Genomic DNA, 17,618 nt, shown 5'->3' with positions numbered 1-17,618 from the left:
CAAACAATACAATATTATCTAATGCAATGATAATCTTGGAAATTTAAGATTCAGTTAACCAAATGAACTAGCCCACATTGCATATATCATGTGCTAAGTTGTATCAAATTGTCTAAAAAAACACAAATTGTGCCAAAGGGGATGGTTGTTCTTGGAACTTTAACTTTTATGTATACTGCCATTTTTGTATTTGAGGTACCTGTATCTTGCAGCATAAGGACATAAATTCACAACCTTCCTGTTTTCAAGATAGGTTCGTTTTCATGAAAACAGCAAAAGGCTCATCCCTAGCACCGGGGTGATTTTCCCCTTCTTTACAAAACGTCAAATCCCTGCTCCAAACATGGGGGTGCTAGAGTTGCTCAATGGAAAGGTTGTAAGAATTTTTTTTAATGTGGGCAAAACCAATATATTTTCCTTTATCTCATTCTTAGAAAGAGCTGAACTGTTTTAGCTGACATGTTCTTAAAAAAAGAAACAAAAAAAAAAAAAAAAAGCTGAATGTAGGCACCTTGCATGGAAGATTCCAGTCTGAACTGTTAAAGTTTAGCCAAATTGTAAGCTGCTGAAAATGGGGTCTTATAAAGGAAGGTGTCGAGCAACCTTTACTATTGGTGTTGCTGCCAGCTCTGCTTCTAATATGAAACGTGTTACTAGTTTTGTAATCACAGAACAAAATCCTTTGTTAGCTTTCCTCCTCTAGCAAATTGTAACTTTGACATTTAACTCTGAATTTCCTGACTTATGGTTAAAACTTCAAATTTAACAAAGCTTTTTGCACATACCTTTATTTCCATACTGTAGAATTATATGGCATATAAGATGAGTGAACACATGCTCTCCCTTTGATAATAGTGCTCATTACAGAAAAACAATTATCATAAACCCAGGATTGAGTCCTGTTCTTAATAGAGTTGATGGAAAAACATCTGTTGAAATCAGTGAGTATAGTGTTACCTGAATCACTTTCCTTCTCAAATAGTTACATTTCTCAGTGTGTCCTTGAATCTTGACAGCTTTGGTTTGACAAGCTACAATATCTAGCTCCTGTAGTGCTTGCTACAATAAAGAGGGTACCACATATAGAATGAATAGTTTATTGGGCATAAAGTTGGTTAGCATTAGTGCCAGCCTCTTTCTGAAAGATTTTATGCCATCAGGGCATTCCACTAGGGTTTACTCCTGCATAAATCCTAGCTGAATCTTCAAATCTTAAGTTATACTACCTGATTCCTTATTCATATCAAGATCTCAGAAGTTTGTATATTTTTCTGTCCTACTGTACCTTGAGGTTTAATGCAATTGTTAAAGCTCAGTGATGTATATATAAAATTCCATTGAGCAACACAATTACTTTTTAAGCTTTTGGTTTTAAAAATGAAAGGCTTGCATAGAATTCCCTGTTGTCACCATTCTGGCAAACTTTCAGTGGCTTTTAACAAAGAGAAAGTATGCCTTATAATTGAGGGTTGACAATTGAGGTCCAAGGTGAAAACTGTTCTTTTCCCAATATTTGAGCTTCATGTTGATTGTGGTAAATGCTACTGTTGATGACGTGTTGGGGTAAGTACTGCAGACTTCATCAGCAGGTTTTCTAGGTGCTGTATTTGATGTTTGTAGCATCTGTTTTTTTCCAAAAGCATTAGTGTATCTTAGTCTTTTTTTTAAGAGGTTGCTTTAATTTTTTGTTTGTTCCTGTTGTCAGACGACTCTCAGAAATGGCAACCTTGTCAGACTAATGACTTTCCAGTCTTCTGCGTCTGTACAAAATATTCATATTTGATACTTTGCAAGGGAAAATTGACATCCAACTAAACTACTTGAAGTTCAGCATTGTTTGTTTGAAAATAGCAACATTACATTCAGGGGTTTTTTAAGCTGTTCTTAAGAAGTGAAGCATGTTGCAGCAAGGACTTTTAGAAGGTGCTGTGATGAATTAAGCTTATCCAAGATTGGATAATGAAAATAATGGGAATGTAATATCTGAAATAGTCTTAGAAGCAGTTTAAAAACAGTTGTGAGGTGGTGGTGATGATGATGTGCCATTTGGAGTAATTTTTAAGCTTCTTCCAGAAGGATGAATTTTGTTTGTTGTAAAAGGTTTTTAAATTTCGTTCCTTAAAATTTATTTGCTTGATTAAAAATACAACCTATGTTTCATAGATGTTAACTCTCTAAGGTAGTCTATGAGCTACAAAGATGCAGAACCATTAGAGCTGCAAACAAGCAGACCTAGTAAAACAACCTATACTGACGCTCACAGTTCAAGGACATGCTTGGAAAAAGCCTTTCTTTTGGGCTTTTACTATCTTACAACTGTTCAGTGACATTTATGAAACAAGACTGAAGTGTCAGTTCATTTGCTTGAGGACAAGCTTCCACATCACCAAAACATATCAGAATTTATGCCCATGGCCAGGATTTTAAAAAATGTGTTTACCAAAGTTAGGCTTCTAAATCCATATTCTGACTTCTGTAAGTTGTTTGATTTTTTAAAAGGACTGAAAACCCATCAGCTCCCATAGACTTCTCTGAATGCAAAAATTACTTTAAAAGAATCTTAACTCTTCACCTAAAAGATTTTCTAAGTAAAGGTTACTACATAAAAGATGGCTAGTGAAAATAATTTCCTTCTAACCAGCACTCCCGTTTCCAGTATCCATTACAAGAAACTCATCTTGATGTGTATTGATGGATAATGTGTTGTACAGTACATGAGGAAGATGGGGAAAATGGACTACTCAGATTTGTATCTGGGCCTACTCTGAGATGTGAGTGTTTTTTGAACTAGCTTCTGTTAAAAAAAAAATGTTTTGTCTTTGTAGAATCTGGGGGAGAACTGGATATAGTGGTTACCTCCAATAAAGAAGTAAAAGTTGCTGCCATTCGAGATGCTTTCCAAGAAGTCTTTGGAATGGCCACAGTTACAGGAGAAGCTGGACTGTCTAACATTGCACCACAACCTGTGGGCTATGCAGCTGGATTAAAAGTAAGTGGGTTAATGGCAATGTAGAAAGGGAGAATATCTATGGGGAAGAATATCTCAAATGTCAGTGATCATGAGTAGTGTAATTTACCTAAAACAATCCGATCCTTTCTGTCTCCTCAGAAAAGTTAAATGGGGAAGCTTTCTTGTTCATTACTTGTTAATAGGTGTCATCTATGCCAGGTCAGTTACTGGAATGGGCTTTCAGGTATTTGTGTTCTGTTGCAAAGACAGCTAAAGAGCATAAATATTTTGTCAATTTTCTACATGGTCACTGACTACAACTGTGTACCTAGCATATTGTCAGATTATAAGAATTTCAAAATGTATCAATTCTCGGTCCCCAGTCCACTTGGCAGTACCATTTTAAATAAATTATACTAGTTTTAAAGAAAAGTTTCTCCTCTGACATTACCAGGTTGATAAAGTTTTAGATGATTAAACAGTCAGAATATCATGCTAGAGAATGTAGGGGAGAGTAATGGAAACATTTACAACCTTTAACCATGGTGAAACTCAGGACCATTACAAGTAAGGCTATCTTAAATTTATTTCAATATAAAACTAATTGTTTTTCACAGGTAGTAAATAAGTTGATTTGTAATGAACTAAAGCAAATTTGAAACTGTAGAAAAGTTTTATCACAGTTCCTGTAAACTTTCGGGATTCTTAAAGAAGCATTTTTTTACTTCAGAATGTTAATTATTCAACACCAAAGGGTTTTTGAACAATATCTCGGATGTATCTTGAATGGTAAAGGTTGCATTCTTCCATCAGTTTTATGCTGTGTTGTGGCCTAAAGAGACTGTTCTCTAACAACTTGTTACGTTGTCATTTAGGGAGCTCAGGAAAGGATAGACAGCTTGCGTCGGACTGGAGTGATACATGAGAAACAGCCTGCTGTATCTGTAGAAAATTTCATCGCAGAATTGCTTCCTGACAAGTGAGAAGCTTAAATGTATTCCTTGGAAGAAAAATCATTCTGTATTGGGTCCAAGTGCACCATAAAGAGTTGTTAGCAGTATTCTACTTGGGAGATGAAAGGAGAGAATCTGTCAGTATATTATAATACCTTGGCATGCTTTGCTTTGATGAAATTGTTCAGCTTCTTGTCCAAAAATGTTGAGCGCTTAATAGCTAAATTCTGTCAGATATATGAGATTCAGTTGAAAAACATGTCACAGTTACACTTACATCTATAGAAAAGTGAGAGACATAATAAAGCAAGAGTTGGAATTGGTTTCTAGTTCTGTTCTGAAATGACGACTAATTTGAAGAGTATAGTGGGTAGGTACTGACACTGTAGTAATGTTATGCTGAGATAGTACCTTGATCTAATAACATATATGGTATTCTCAAGTCTGGTCAGTTTTCCTTTACTGTTCACACAAAATGTACTTCCCAGCATTGCCCTCAGCAATTGTGACAGACTCTTGTTTTGGAGTTCACATTAATGTTTTCTAAAACTATTTTTCTAAGAAAGGTGGAGCTGACAAATAATTGTTGTGGTAATTAGTTTCATAATACAATTTCAGATGCATTAGGGCCCGTTTCTTGTTTGCCCTATGATTTCTTTTTAAAAAACAAAACAAAACAAAAAAACCTCCATATCCTTGCTGAACTGCTAGTCTTTGGTTTGTTTATTTTTTGAACTACTCTGCTCCATTCAGTTACACTTTTCAAAGTGACCTTAGGTAGAAGATGGATGTTTGGGTTTTAAAAGTAGACCAAATAATCAAGTGTATTAATCTCTGTTCATCTAAATCAAACTAGATGGAAAAATATTTTATCTTACAGAAAATGCCTCCATAAAGGAGTGATAACAGAAAATCTACCCCCCAAAAGATTCTCTTTTTTTGTTTTGTTTTACTGGTTCCTGAATGTTTGTAAGTGTGATAGATGTTGCTCAAAGTGGAGTTGCTGATCCAGCACTGCAATGTCATTGATTTGAATGGCACCTGGTTTTCCATGCCTACAGGTCCAAGGAATGTTCCTATTCTTTGGCATGTAATTATTACTAAATACTACATCACCACAAAACTACTCAGCACATTTAAGGCTTGATGAAACAGGAAAATCATTAAAGGTTTCTTTACAAATGGAATAAAAATATTTAAGCTAGTGGATTTGGCAACTTAACTTATTTTGGCACCTTGTTGGATTCTGCAACCCAACAACCTCTTGGTGCTGGTAGTTATGATAGATGGCTTATCATCAAAGGGCTCGTTCTGCAATTTACTGCAGTCGGACACCAGCCACACTTCTCCCCCACAACTCTAACCCAAAAAGAAATTCCTTCAACGGGAGACTAAGCTAAGTTCTCATCTGTTCTAGAGCTTCTCTCACTCAGAAAGCCACTCATTACTGTCCTTATATTAGTGTTATGACATGGAGGGATTGCCAAATTTCATGGGTGTTTTGTCTCTGTACTTTATACTTTTCTTCTAGCTTTCCTTTGGGGCTGTTCCCAACTAAATGTAAGCCTTACTTATCAAAAGAAAGGTGGTCCTTCCCCCTACCCTCTTCTTCTTTGGCCAGAAAACCAAAGCAACTTAATCAAGGAGCTGAGGGTAATAAAGTGCTGGTCCCTTCCAAAATGCTTTGCAAACTCTTGCCATTACATGAAACAAATGTGGCATAACCATCAATTTCTACAGTCTTTCTTCCAGACTCTTCCACAGTTCCCATAGCAACATCCTCCCATGCCCACATAAAGATCAAGAGCACCACAACAGTCTTCCCCCTTCTAAAACTGGTGCAACAGCTACCATCCTCATTTCTGTGCTGCTGCTCTCCTAGCTGGGACCACTTAATTGCAAACCCAGTCACGGAAAGTAAATAAAATTGAGATAGGGATGATACGTCAACCTTTAATTTGGGCAGTTCACGTCCGTGTTGTTAGTTTCTTCTGGAAGGAAAGTATTGAATATCTACAAGTCAGGCTAGGGAGATGTTCTAGCTCCTGCTCCAGAATATTCTACTGGAACATGCTCCATCTTCTTTGAAAGATGTTTATTGCTCTTTTGACTTCAATACAGTAATTCAACTTAGAGGTGCTAACATCTTTGAATATAGATGGGTGTGCCAGTGTATCTACAGAAGTCAGGTTCTTTGTGGGAACAGTGAGAGCAGATATTTTGTTGCTGGAGAAGGCTGACTTAATAGCAAAACCTTAGTTTTATAAAAATTGTGTGAAAACTATACTAGGATAAATCTGTTAAAGGATATAAATATCCCATTGGTGCTCCTCTTATTTATTCTTCTGTGAATTGTAAGTTTAATGTTTATATAATTAGAACCATGGTTTTTTATGACTTCTAGTTGTAAAGTATCAAAATACACCCATGAAACTCATTGCAGATAACTTAGTTTCATGCAGATAGTGCCTCACAATGTCTTGCCAGAGTTGCATCATTGCCAGCATGCCATTCTTCAATTGGTTGATATTCTTTACTATTTAAAGCTTGGATAACTTGTGTGCCATTGCAGGTGGTTTGACATAGGATGTCTGATTGTTGAAGATCCACTCCATGGGATTCATCTGGAAACCTTTACCCAAGCAACACCAGTGCCTCTGGAATACATTCAACAGGTGAGATTTTTTTTTTTTTTTTTTTTTTTGGTATCTTTTATCAGGAGGTGGATTTAGGGCCTGAGCATTAGGAGTCAGGACTCATGAGTTCTAATCTCATCACTGACATTGATTCTCTGGGAAGTTACTTCTCCACTTATACACTGAGGGATGAGGTCGACCTGAATGCTGCTGTGAAGATTACTCAATGTTTGTAATGAATTTTTGCAGATATACACTATACAAATGCTAATTACTTTTTTAAATTAAAAATATCCAAAAATGTGTAGAGATACATTTCAGTTTGCAAATGTGATTTTTTTATAGATTGTCATTTAAATCCAAAATGCCAGTTGTCAAAAGCCATGTCATAAAGCTCTAGATTGTGCCCAAGAAAGTAATTTAAATTTTAAAGTGCTTTCAATAAAGAATCATGGAATGTTTGAAAATAATGAATTATTAAAATATGCTATTCAGGTTACTGCTGAGTCGCTATATTTTTCCATAATTGAGAAGGATGGCAGCTTCTGAATCATAATGATTGCATTTATTTTAAGTGTGACTTAATGGCAGCACAAGCTATTGCCCAATCCCACAATACATTACAGATGGCCAAATAGTGAGCCAGCATGGAGCCCTATTGTCTTCAGTGAACTTATATGTAAGTGCCAGGGTCTTTCCGTGCTTGGTGATTTGCTGGGTCAAGCCCCGTTTGTTTAGTCTATTTAATTTTGTTTTAAAGTTATTTTTCACATAACTTAAAATAATAAAACTGACCCTTTTCTCATCACTTAAAGTGAAGTGTAGCTTTGATCTAGGGGACTTGAGATTCGCCACTCCCTAGATTCAGTTCCCAACATTGCCACTGACTCGGCAGCACCTTTTCTAAGGCCCTTAGCCACTCTGTTACTTAGCTCGCCTTTCTTTACTTACTGTCTCCACAGAAGTATTGAGAGTTTCAATTAATAGTAAAGCTATCTGAGAGATTTGGCTGAGATGAGTTCTGTGAGTGCAAATTATTGTTCGTATACATAAATGTTAGCATTTTAGCAAAGTGACTTAGGTTCCATTTAGATCTTCATTTATAAAACAGGTGGCTATCACATAAGACTTGAGGCAAACTTTAACAACTTGACAAAAAATTTAGTGCATAAATGTTTAAACTGCCAATAATTTGCAGCAAACAGGCCATCCCAAAATTCAATACCAGCATCCACCAGGGAATAAATTAGACTAAACAAACCACTGCCTCCTCATTTCTTAATGAGTGGGAAGCATCTCCTATCCAAACTTGTGTATGGGTTAAAACCCTGCATAAACAGATTGTCTGTTCTGAGCCTGTGACCTTCGAAGGTGTAGGCTGTGATCTTTCCTCTTTGGGATGTGGCACTCCAGCAAAGAGCAAGAATTTCAGAACTGACTGTCCTGTCAGAATGCCTTTTGAAGGTTTAAACCTCAGAATGTCTTAGTTGATCTCAGAGAGACAAGGTGGGTGAGGTATATCTTTTATTGGTCCAACTTCTGTTACTGAGATAGATAGGCTTTCAAGCCACACAGAGCTTTTCTTCTTCAGGACTTGAAGTTGCACGGAACAGAAGTTGATGCAGGAACAGAAGTTGGTGCAGTAAAACATATTACCTCACCCACCTTGTCTTTCTAATATCCTGGGACCTACATGACTACAACTACTATACTGCATACCTTAGTTCATCTCATCCACTTTAAAGGGCACTCAGTGAAATATGACCTAACATCATCTAGCTTTTGCAAAACATAACCAATAAGAATTTTTTTCCTATTGTTTCCCAACATTCTTCTCTAGGAACTTTCCCATGAAAAATTTCTAAACAAAACAGTTTTTGTTTTGAGTATAAACTTCAGTTTCGGTTTTTGAAAACCCAAAATGTGAGTGTTTTTCTCTCTCTCGCTGCTGAATCCAATGGAAGACTGTCTGGATTTTTTTTTTTAAACTTTAACTTTTCAGAACTTGTCCAACTTTGGAGAAACTGCGGGGTGCGAAAAGGAAAAATGTAACTTCGTCACTGTCTGCCTTTTCAAAATGTCTTGAGAAAGAGTAAACAAGACCATGAAAGCTGGAGGGAGCATTCACCACTGGTTTAAATGGATGCGACTCCATTGATAGCAGTGATAAATGTTGATCCTTCATCATTTTCATGACAATGTGAAATTACTTTTTGGGCACTGTGACATATCAGGGTACAATCCAGACTAATGAGTAGCTGTCTCATCCCTGCCCGGTATCCGGGGTTGCTCATTACAGTGTTTTGCTGCTGTAGTCTCCAAGATGGATTGCTCACAAACAGCCTTCAGCATGTAAGTCACTCCAGTTACATCTATGTGTGTGCTGCAGCCAGCCATCCATATCTTGGCTCTTAGCAGCCTTAAAAATCACCACAAGGTGACCTCAACACATTTCCAGACCCAGATTTCCCCCCTAGAAATATATATATGTTCTGTACTTCCCAGCCCTCTTCTGGACAGTACAACTATATTAAGTATGTTATTCTTTAAGAAAATAATATGCACTTGACTTGTTATGCCAAATGCAGTTACTCAGACATTTCAACTCAAACACACTGGATTAGATAAAACAATAAAACAAGTCTATTAACTACAAAGAGAGAGATTTGAAGTGAGTATAAGTAATGAGGCGTAAAAGTCAGAAATGGTTACAAGAAAAATAAAGATAAAACACTTAACTTAGCAAATTACATTGGATTCAAAGCAATATTTTCTCACCACATGCTTTCAGCAGTTTTACTGACCAAACTATTTAGGTCACGACTCCTCCCCCAGAGTCCATTAGCTGCTTTCTTTGTCTCTTCAGGTGCAGTGAATGTGAGGGCAAGAAAAGGAAGAGGGATGCTTAGGTATTTGTCCCTCCTTTTTGTAGGTTCAGTCCCTTTCTTAAAGCCATTTCCAGTTGAGAGCCAGGAGACAAATAGTCAATGTGGAAGGATATTCCCTGCTGTTTTTTTCACCTGATTGAACTTCATTTGTCTTCCCTTCCTGCTTGATGACTCTGTTTACTGCTTAATTTGCATTTAAGCAGTAGAGAACACATTCCTTTGTTTAGGACACCTCTTTGCCAACTTCTGTTTGAGTAGAATTGTGGGGTTCGGCACATGTTATAACATCATAAAGGGGATAACTTCACATACAGTGTTGCCACACACATTTTACTAGGACAATACTGACCAGAAAATTGAGTTTTCACATTATATCTTCCAAGCATACTTGCTCAAACATTATTACAGTGGTATGTAGTGTATGAACATGGGGTATATTCTCACAGACACCATTTGCTGTGCTCCTGATAAATGTTCATAGAGATTTCAAAATCAATATTGAGTGATTTACAGTTATGCTTTAATGAGCTCCCTTTCTCATGTTTCCTAAAAATACATTGTATTTTACTATTTAAATAGCAGCAACCACTGTTAGCTTTTGTTAACCATGATCCAGTATGGTCTCTTTTGAGGTTACAATTTTTCTTAATTGTGAAAAGCACAATTTATTTATTAAGAATAAGAAGTGAGAGATATGGAAAATACATCTTTTTTAACTGATCTATACCCTGTTTCAGTATCACCTTAGCCATGCTGTAGATGCAACGTAGGAATGACTGTGAACTTTTAAGCTTACATGTTGTTGCAATTTGTGTATTCCCTTAGTTCCAGGAAGTTCTTGAGATTTATTAAGCGAGCAGGGGTTTGGGATGACCCACCTCTAGTATCCTTTGCCTATCTGCCCAGACCATTTTTGGATGACTGAATTTACACCAAACACCCTCCAGGTAGTAACAGTAAGATATCTAACCTAAATCTCCCTTGCTGTGTTATTTCCTTCAGTGGATAAGGAGAATAATTGATCACTGTCCTCTTATTAACAGTCCTTAACATATTTGAAGATTATCAGGTCCTTATTCAGTCATCTTTCTCAAGACTAAACATGCCCAGATTTTTTTAATCTTTCCTCATAGGTCAGGTTTTCTAAACATTATCATTTTTGTTGCTGTCCTCTGGACTTTCTCAGATTTGTCCACATCTTTCCTAAAGTGTGGTGCACACAACTGGACACAGTACTCCAACTGAGTCTTTACCAGTGCTAAGTGGGATAGTTACTTCCTGTGTCTTACACATGACACTCTGGTTCATACACCCCAGAATGACATGAGCCTTTTTTGCAACTGCATCATACTGTTGACTCATAGTCAATTTGTGATCCACTATAACACTGAGATTTTTTTTCAGCAGTACTATCACCTAAGCAGGCATTCTTATTTTGTAGCTATTCATTTGATTTTTCCTTCCTAAGTGTAGTACTTGGGGGCTTGTCTTCACTGAATTACAGTATTAATTTCAGACCAGTTCTTTAATTTGTCAAAGTTGTTTTGAATTCTAATCCTGTCCTTCAGAATGCTTGTAAACCCTTCCTCCACAAATTTTAGAAGCTGTCATATTTTGGGGTGTAACCCACACTAGTAAGATATTGTCACCATCTGCCCTGTAACTCTGGGTGCCTTAAGTGCTCTGTTTCTGTGGCTCACAGCCTGGACACTTAACAGCCAGCAGACAAATGTGCAGTTCCCTCAGTGTCTGTGTCCTATACAACTTTGTTTCAGCACTCTGACTCCAGCACTCAGCCTGCCTAAACACAACAGCCCCACAGCTGATTTCCACCAGCCTTGGTTACTATGTGTAGAGTGACCCCAACACACCTCCAGGCTGTATTTCCCCCAAATCATCTACAATGAAGTGTTCAGCCCTCTGCTGGAACACTCAGAGAATTAATCAGGTTTTTTGCTCCTTTAAAGAGACAGAAGCACAGCTTATTACTTTAACTGAATTAACAATCCTTTCAATTCAAACACAGCACTGAATTAGATTGTAGTAAAAATAAAATATTTTTTTAAACAAAAGGACATAGATTGTGGTACTAAGTAGAAGGGTTTAAAGGGGGAACAGATTACAAACACACAAGTAAAAATGTAATTTGTAATGGCTAAGACCTAACTCAACAAGCTACAGCCTTTGTTCAAGGTAGATTTTTTTACAAATCTTCTATATAGATGTGCCTTCATTGTCTGCCTGATGACAACTAAACAAATATTTCTTTGTTTAGGCCACACTGGCCTTATGCATTGCTTGCCAGACATGTTTTAAGAACATAATTCTAGCATATCCATGACTCTTTGTACATACCTTGAATATACATTACACAGCAATATTAATGATCAGTTAGTTATTAGCTTTCCAGTGATATATGTCATCTTTTGGATATGTATCATGACTGTGTGTCAGGTATAGTCAACATGTCAGGTCTGACAAGAGTTGCAGACACAGAGTAGTGAACCACCAATGGGTCTTTGTGTCACAGCATGCATTCCACTCCATTATCTAAGTCATTAATGAAAATATTGGATTGTATCAGGCCCAGGACTGTGGGAGCCCACTAGATAAGCCCTCCCAGTTTGACAGCAAACTGTTGATAACTACTCTTGGAGTACAGCCTTTCAACCAGTTGTGCGCCCACCTTATAGTAATTTCATTTAGCCCACATTTCCCTAGTTTACTTGTGAGGATGTCATGTCAGACTGTGTAAAAAGCTTCACTAAAATCAAGATATATCACTTCTACTGCTTCCACCCAGCCAGTAGCCAGTAACCCTGTAAAAGAAGGAAATTGAGATTTGTTTGGCATGACTTGTTCTTGACAAATCGATGCTGGCTATTCATTATAACTTCATTAAACAATTTGTAAGCACCCAGTGGATTATAATTTGTTCCAGTAACTTGCCAGGTATCAAAATTAGGCTGACTGTTCTGCAATTCCCTGGGTCCTCTTTGTTCCTGTTTTTAAAACTAAGCACTATGTTTACCCTTCTCCGGTCATCTGGGACCTCACTCTTCCTCCCTGAGTTCTCAAAGATAACTGCTAATGGTTTTGAGATTGCTTAAACAAGTTCCTTAAGTACCTTAGGATGAATTTCATCAGGCCCTGGTGACTTGAATATATCTAATTTATCTAAATATTCTTTAACCTGTCATTTCCCTGTTTTGGGTTGCTTGTCTTTTCCCTTGTTTTTAATATTGCGTATCTGGCCACCATAATCTATTTTGGTGAATAGTGAAGCAAAATAGACATTAAACACCTTAGCCTACTTGATGATCCTTTATTAGCTCTCCTTCCCTGCCAAGCAGAGAATCTTTGCTTTCCTTTATCTTTCTCTTGCTCCTAATGTATTTAAATAACCCTTTATTGTCTCTTCTGTCCCTTGCTAGGTGTAACTCCTTTTGTGCCTTTGCCTTTCTGATTTTGTTCCCTACATGCTTATGCTGTTTTGTACTCCTTTTTAGCAATTTGTCCATATTGCCATTTTTGTAAAATTCCTTTTTGATTTTTCAAGTCATGAATGAGCTCATGATGGAGTCCTATTGGCCTATTCATATTTTTCCTATCTTTCTTTTACATCAGGATAATTTGCTTTAATATTGCTTGAGAAACTGCCAGCTCTCTTAAACTCCACTCTCTTAGATTTTCTTCTCATGGGACCTTACCTACCGGTTCTGAGTTTGTTAAAGTCTGTTCTTTTGAAGTCCATTTTCCTTATTTCGCAGCTCTCATTCCTTCCTTTCCTTAGAGTCATGAAATTTTATCATTTTGATCACTTTCACCCAAACTCTGCCTTCCATCTTTAGATTCACAGCCAATTCCTCCCTTTTGGTCAGAATAAAGTCTAAAATGGCTGTCCCTCTAGTTACTTCCTCCACTTTCTGAAACAAAAAGTTGTGTCCAGTATGTTCTTATTGGAAATTTTGTATTTTGCCATATTACTTTTCCAGTGGATATCTGGGTAGTAAGATTCCCCAGTTACTACCATGTCTTGAATTTTGGCTGTTTCTGTTGTTTGTTCTAGAAATGCCTCCTCCTGATTTGGTGGTCTGTATTAGATCCCTACCATGATGTCACTGCTATTTTTTCTCCTTTTATCTTTACCTTGTAACTTTCAAGTGGCTTGCCTCTCATCTTCTGTGCCTCAGAACAAATGTACATATTATTGATGTATAATGCAACATGTCCACCCTATTTTCCTTGACTGTTCTTGAACAACCTTTACTCCTCTGTACCAATATTTCAGTCATGACATTTATCCCACCAAGTCTCTGTAATGCCAGTTGAATCATAATTTAGCTTACGTACTAATACTTTGTTTATTTCCCCCTGTTCTTGCATTTGTGTAAAGACATCCAAGATATTGAACTGATGATTTCCCCCTTGTTGGTCCTATGACCTTAATGTAATTTTCCATGTCTTCCCCAACATCTAGCCCTCTGTTAAGGTTGCCTTTTTTGTGCTTATCTGTGGGCTTTTGTCACTTACCCCCTTTGAACCTAATTTAAAGCCCTTCTCACTAAGTTGGCGAGTCAATGTGTGAAGGTGCTCTTCCGCTTCTTGGTCAGGTGAACCCCATCTCTTCCTAGCAGTCCTTCCCAGAACAGCATCCCATGGTTAAGGAAGCCAAAGCCCTCCCATCAACAGCATCTGTACAGACATGCATTCATGTCCAGGATATCTGTTTTTCTTCCCCCACCGCCTGGGACTTTACCCTCAACCGAGTGGATGGACAAGAATACAGTCTGCACCCCCCACTCCTTCACCCTCACTCCCAGAGCCTTGTACTCATTGCTGAGTTGCTCAGAGTCATATCTGGCAAGTTGTTTGTGACCACATGGATGAGCAGTATGAGGTCATTGTTGGAGAACAGATGAACCTTAGCAACTTTTCTGTAACATCTCACATGTGGGCTCCAGGCAAGCAGAACACCTCCTGGACATCATGCCAGGTTAGCTGATGGATTCCTCCATCCCCTTAGAAGAGAGACCCTGACTACCAACGCACTGCCTTTTCTTGGGCAGGGTAACCGTGAGCCTTCTAGCTTTGGGGGCAAGTGACTCCTCCTCCTCAGCCATTGGGGACTGCTTCTCACATGCTGTCATCTGTCACAACTAGCTATCCCTTTATTAAACAATTATTTTGCTGCTAATTTAATTCTTTGGAGAGGAAAATTTGGTCTTGCATCAAAAGACACTGCCTGTTGCATGCATGCATTGTCATCTAACAGTGTATTGTTTCTAGTGAGGCTGTGCACACAATATGGGTATTTCCGCATAGACAGTGCACACACTGGATGTGATTGAAGATGAAAATCACTAGATATAGAAGTAATTTTATTATTGATCACGTCTGTTTGGCAGTTTTTTATATAACTTTCTGGTAATGACAGGGTGACTTTATTTTAATAGTTATGCTGTACTCCAGCCCTGGGAATGTCTAATGGTTGTCTAGAAAAGTATTATGTAGAACTGTGGAAAAACTATGTTGGGTGGGCAGAGGTAACCAATTATATTGTGGGACAAACTTCAGATTCTGATACCCTTTCTCCTTGTATATTCTTACTCAGGAAATCCTGTTAAAATTATTGAGACTATTGACCAAATAAAGTACTAATCCAGAGTATATGGATATTAGACTCTGACACTTTATCTCATTCATTTAATATAACATCTCATATTATACAGGCTCAGAGTCTCACTCCTCAGGACTACAATCTAAGATGGTCAGGTCTTTTGGTGACAGTGGGTGAAGTGCTGGAGAAGAATTTACTGAATATCAACAGGATTGATTGGCATATGGCATTCACTGGTATGTCACGTCGACAAATGATCTACAGTGCAGCCAAGGCTATAGCAGGAATGTACAAACAACATTTACCACCTAGGACCATTTGAAAGAAGCCTGACTCATCACACTGAGTACTGTTTTTCTCTTCAGCCCGATACGAAGAAAAAGATTGCAGCTTCTGCCAATATTTGAGTCCTCAGTGGATATAGCACAATTTTGTAATCTACCTGTAAACTGTAATTTTTTTCTTAAAAAATGAAGGTACTATTCCAATAATGGAAATGAGTAACTCCAATTTTGAATAATCAAATGACATTCAATATAATGAATGAGAGAAAATTAGATCCAAACATACATTTATAGCAGGGCCAAATAGCATTAAAATTTATAAAGTGGAATGCATTTTCATTTCAGACACTTAATAGGTATTTGCTGAGACCTTAACTTAATATTTTATTTACTCAAGTATAACTTTTTTTAAAGAGGGCAGGGTACAAGTATTTTTTGCATTTTGGTGGAGGCTCTACCCTTTGTTTTCTAGGGGCTTAAGTTTAGGAGGTGTTTAGCACTTCAGAGAGTTGGCCCTTATGTGTACATGATCTCAGAACTGTTGCTGAGTAGTTCTAAAGCATCTTAAAGGTGAATAGCTAAAGAAGGGCACAAGTCCGTGCTCAAATATATCCGAGGTGTGGGCCAAAATGACTTTGAATTTTCATCTTCCATATACCTTTTTAAAAAAAAAAAAAAAAACTTTTTGAAGTAATTTTCAGACTAGTCCAATCCAACTTCCCTGGAAAACAGTGGATCAGGCACTTCATACACATGAAAATGTGTCAGCAACTCAGTATAACACAGTACACTTTCTCCAGCATTTATCTACATACAGTCAGTCATTCTGGGTACATAATGTAAAATCTTACGTATTTTTTTATCAGTTTTCATCCACCAACAAGTTTATATAGCACATTGTGACATTCATACTGTTTGCTCTGCCGTTCTGTATTTTCCAAAGTGGGTATAGAATCCTGCCTTGTGTGATAGGTGTCATTGATTCACTGCTCCTATAAATCTTTGATATCTGTTCTTCACAGCTGAAGATACTCTGTATCTATGCTCAAAGATAATCCTAAATCTCCATTTAGAAATACAGGAGTTAATTGTGAGAGAATATTTTGATAATAGGTTTGTTTTAAAAACAAACAATGAATACTTTGTTTGCCTTAAACACTAGCTTTTCAGATTGAACTATTCTACCATTATCTTTTGTAGATGCTTTCAAAGAACATTTTTATATGCAATATACTATCTAGGCAATTTTATTATATTTGTACCTAGTGAAAACTGTCCTTTTTCCAAGTAATATATTTTGCCATAATTGGCTCAGTGTAAATTAAAATTAAATAAACGTTTTCCCTACAGAATTATACTTTTTTTTCATTTGATTTTTTTTAATAGTTTGCCTGAATGAGTGTAACGTTTACTATATCTTACACAGATTATTTGTGTAACTGGTATTTAGTGACATAGCATAGTTTGTTGTCTGAAAAAAGTAACGTACTGATTTAGTTTTTTTTGGACCAGCATTTCAAAATGAGAGAGAGAAGTGGACCAGTATAAGCCCTTTATTTTCCTTGCTGCTTCGCATCTCTAAACCATTCTATCTCATGTCCTCTTTTCTTTCTCAAATAGCAGGAAAATAGCTTAAAAGTGGGGCTTGGATAATATATATATCTAGAAAGACTTTTCATGTTTGGTCAGAGTTGCCTCTTCTTTCCTCATGAAGCTTCCTAAAATAAGTGAATAATAAAAGTAAATCCAAGAATCTGAGATGGTATCAGGAGAAGAAAACAAACTGAGAGTCAGTTCTGTCTTACACAATCCCTTACAGCATGAGTGTGTCCCCAGGACAATTTCATTTGTATCAGTACTGTGGCAGGTAACATGCTACCTGGAAAATATTTTCAGCAAAGATGGTAAACTGCTCCTGTGTCTAATCCTGTTTGTATGAACAACCCAGACTCTTCCATCATAATCCAAAAAGATGATACAGGAGCCTCCTATCTGCTGGTATTCAGAAAGGACATCTTTGCCCTTCCAACTCATGGATCCTGTTTTTTCAATACATGATGTGCAAAATGTTAGCTGCTCTTTTTTTCCAAAGGGGGAGGAGGTAAAAGATTTTTAATACTTGGTCGAATCACATGTCCAAGCATGAATCAGACAAACTATTAACATTGTAATAGGTATCTTGTTTTTCACCTGGACCTTTTTATCATCTCTCCTGGCATTTTTTCATCTCTCCTGTCACCATGAAGAAGTAAGCAGCTGCTAGTTTTTCAGCACCTTGCTCAGAATG

At 37.2% G+C, this 17,618-nt stretch overlaps 1 protein-coding gene across 6 annotated transcripts in view; it reads left to right on the top strand.

The window, feature by feature from the left end:
- Positions 1–16,075, top strand: part of PRRC1 (proline rich coiled-coil 1) — a 33,700-nt gene extending 17,625 nt beyond the window's left edge. For all 6 annotated transcript variants that reach the window (XM_067568789.1, XM_067568787.1, XM_067568788.1 and 3 more), the window contains exons 6-9: positions 2,826–2,989; positions 3,826–3,929; positions 6,476–6,578; positions 15,160–16,075. In XM_067568789.1, coding sequence (XP_067424890.1) covers positions 2,826–2,989; positions 3,826–3,929; positions 6,476–6,578; positions 15,160–15,369 — 581 coding nt within the window. In that variant the 3' untranslated portion in view covers positions 15,370–16,075. The remainder of the gene's footprint in view (positions 1–2,825; positions 2,990–3,825; positions 3,930–6,475; positions 6,579–15,159) is intronic.
- The last annotated feature ends 1,543 nt before the right edge of the window (positions 16,076–17,618 follow it).

Source organism: Emydura macquarii, unplaced genomic scaffold (assembly GCF_026122565.2).
Source record: "Emydura macquarii macquarii isolate MOO-44397 ecotype Brisbane River unplaced genomic scaffold, CSIRO-AGI_Emac_v2 contig_2897, whole genome shotgun sequence".
Classification (NCBI taxonomy): domain Eukaryota; kingdom Metazoa; phylum Chordata; order Testudines; family Chelidae; genus Emydura; species Emydura macquarii.
This window is presented reverse-complemented; position numbering and strand designations above follow the sequence as displayed.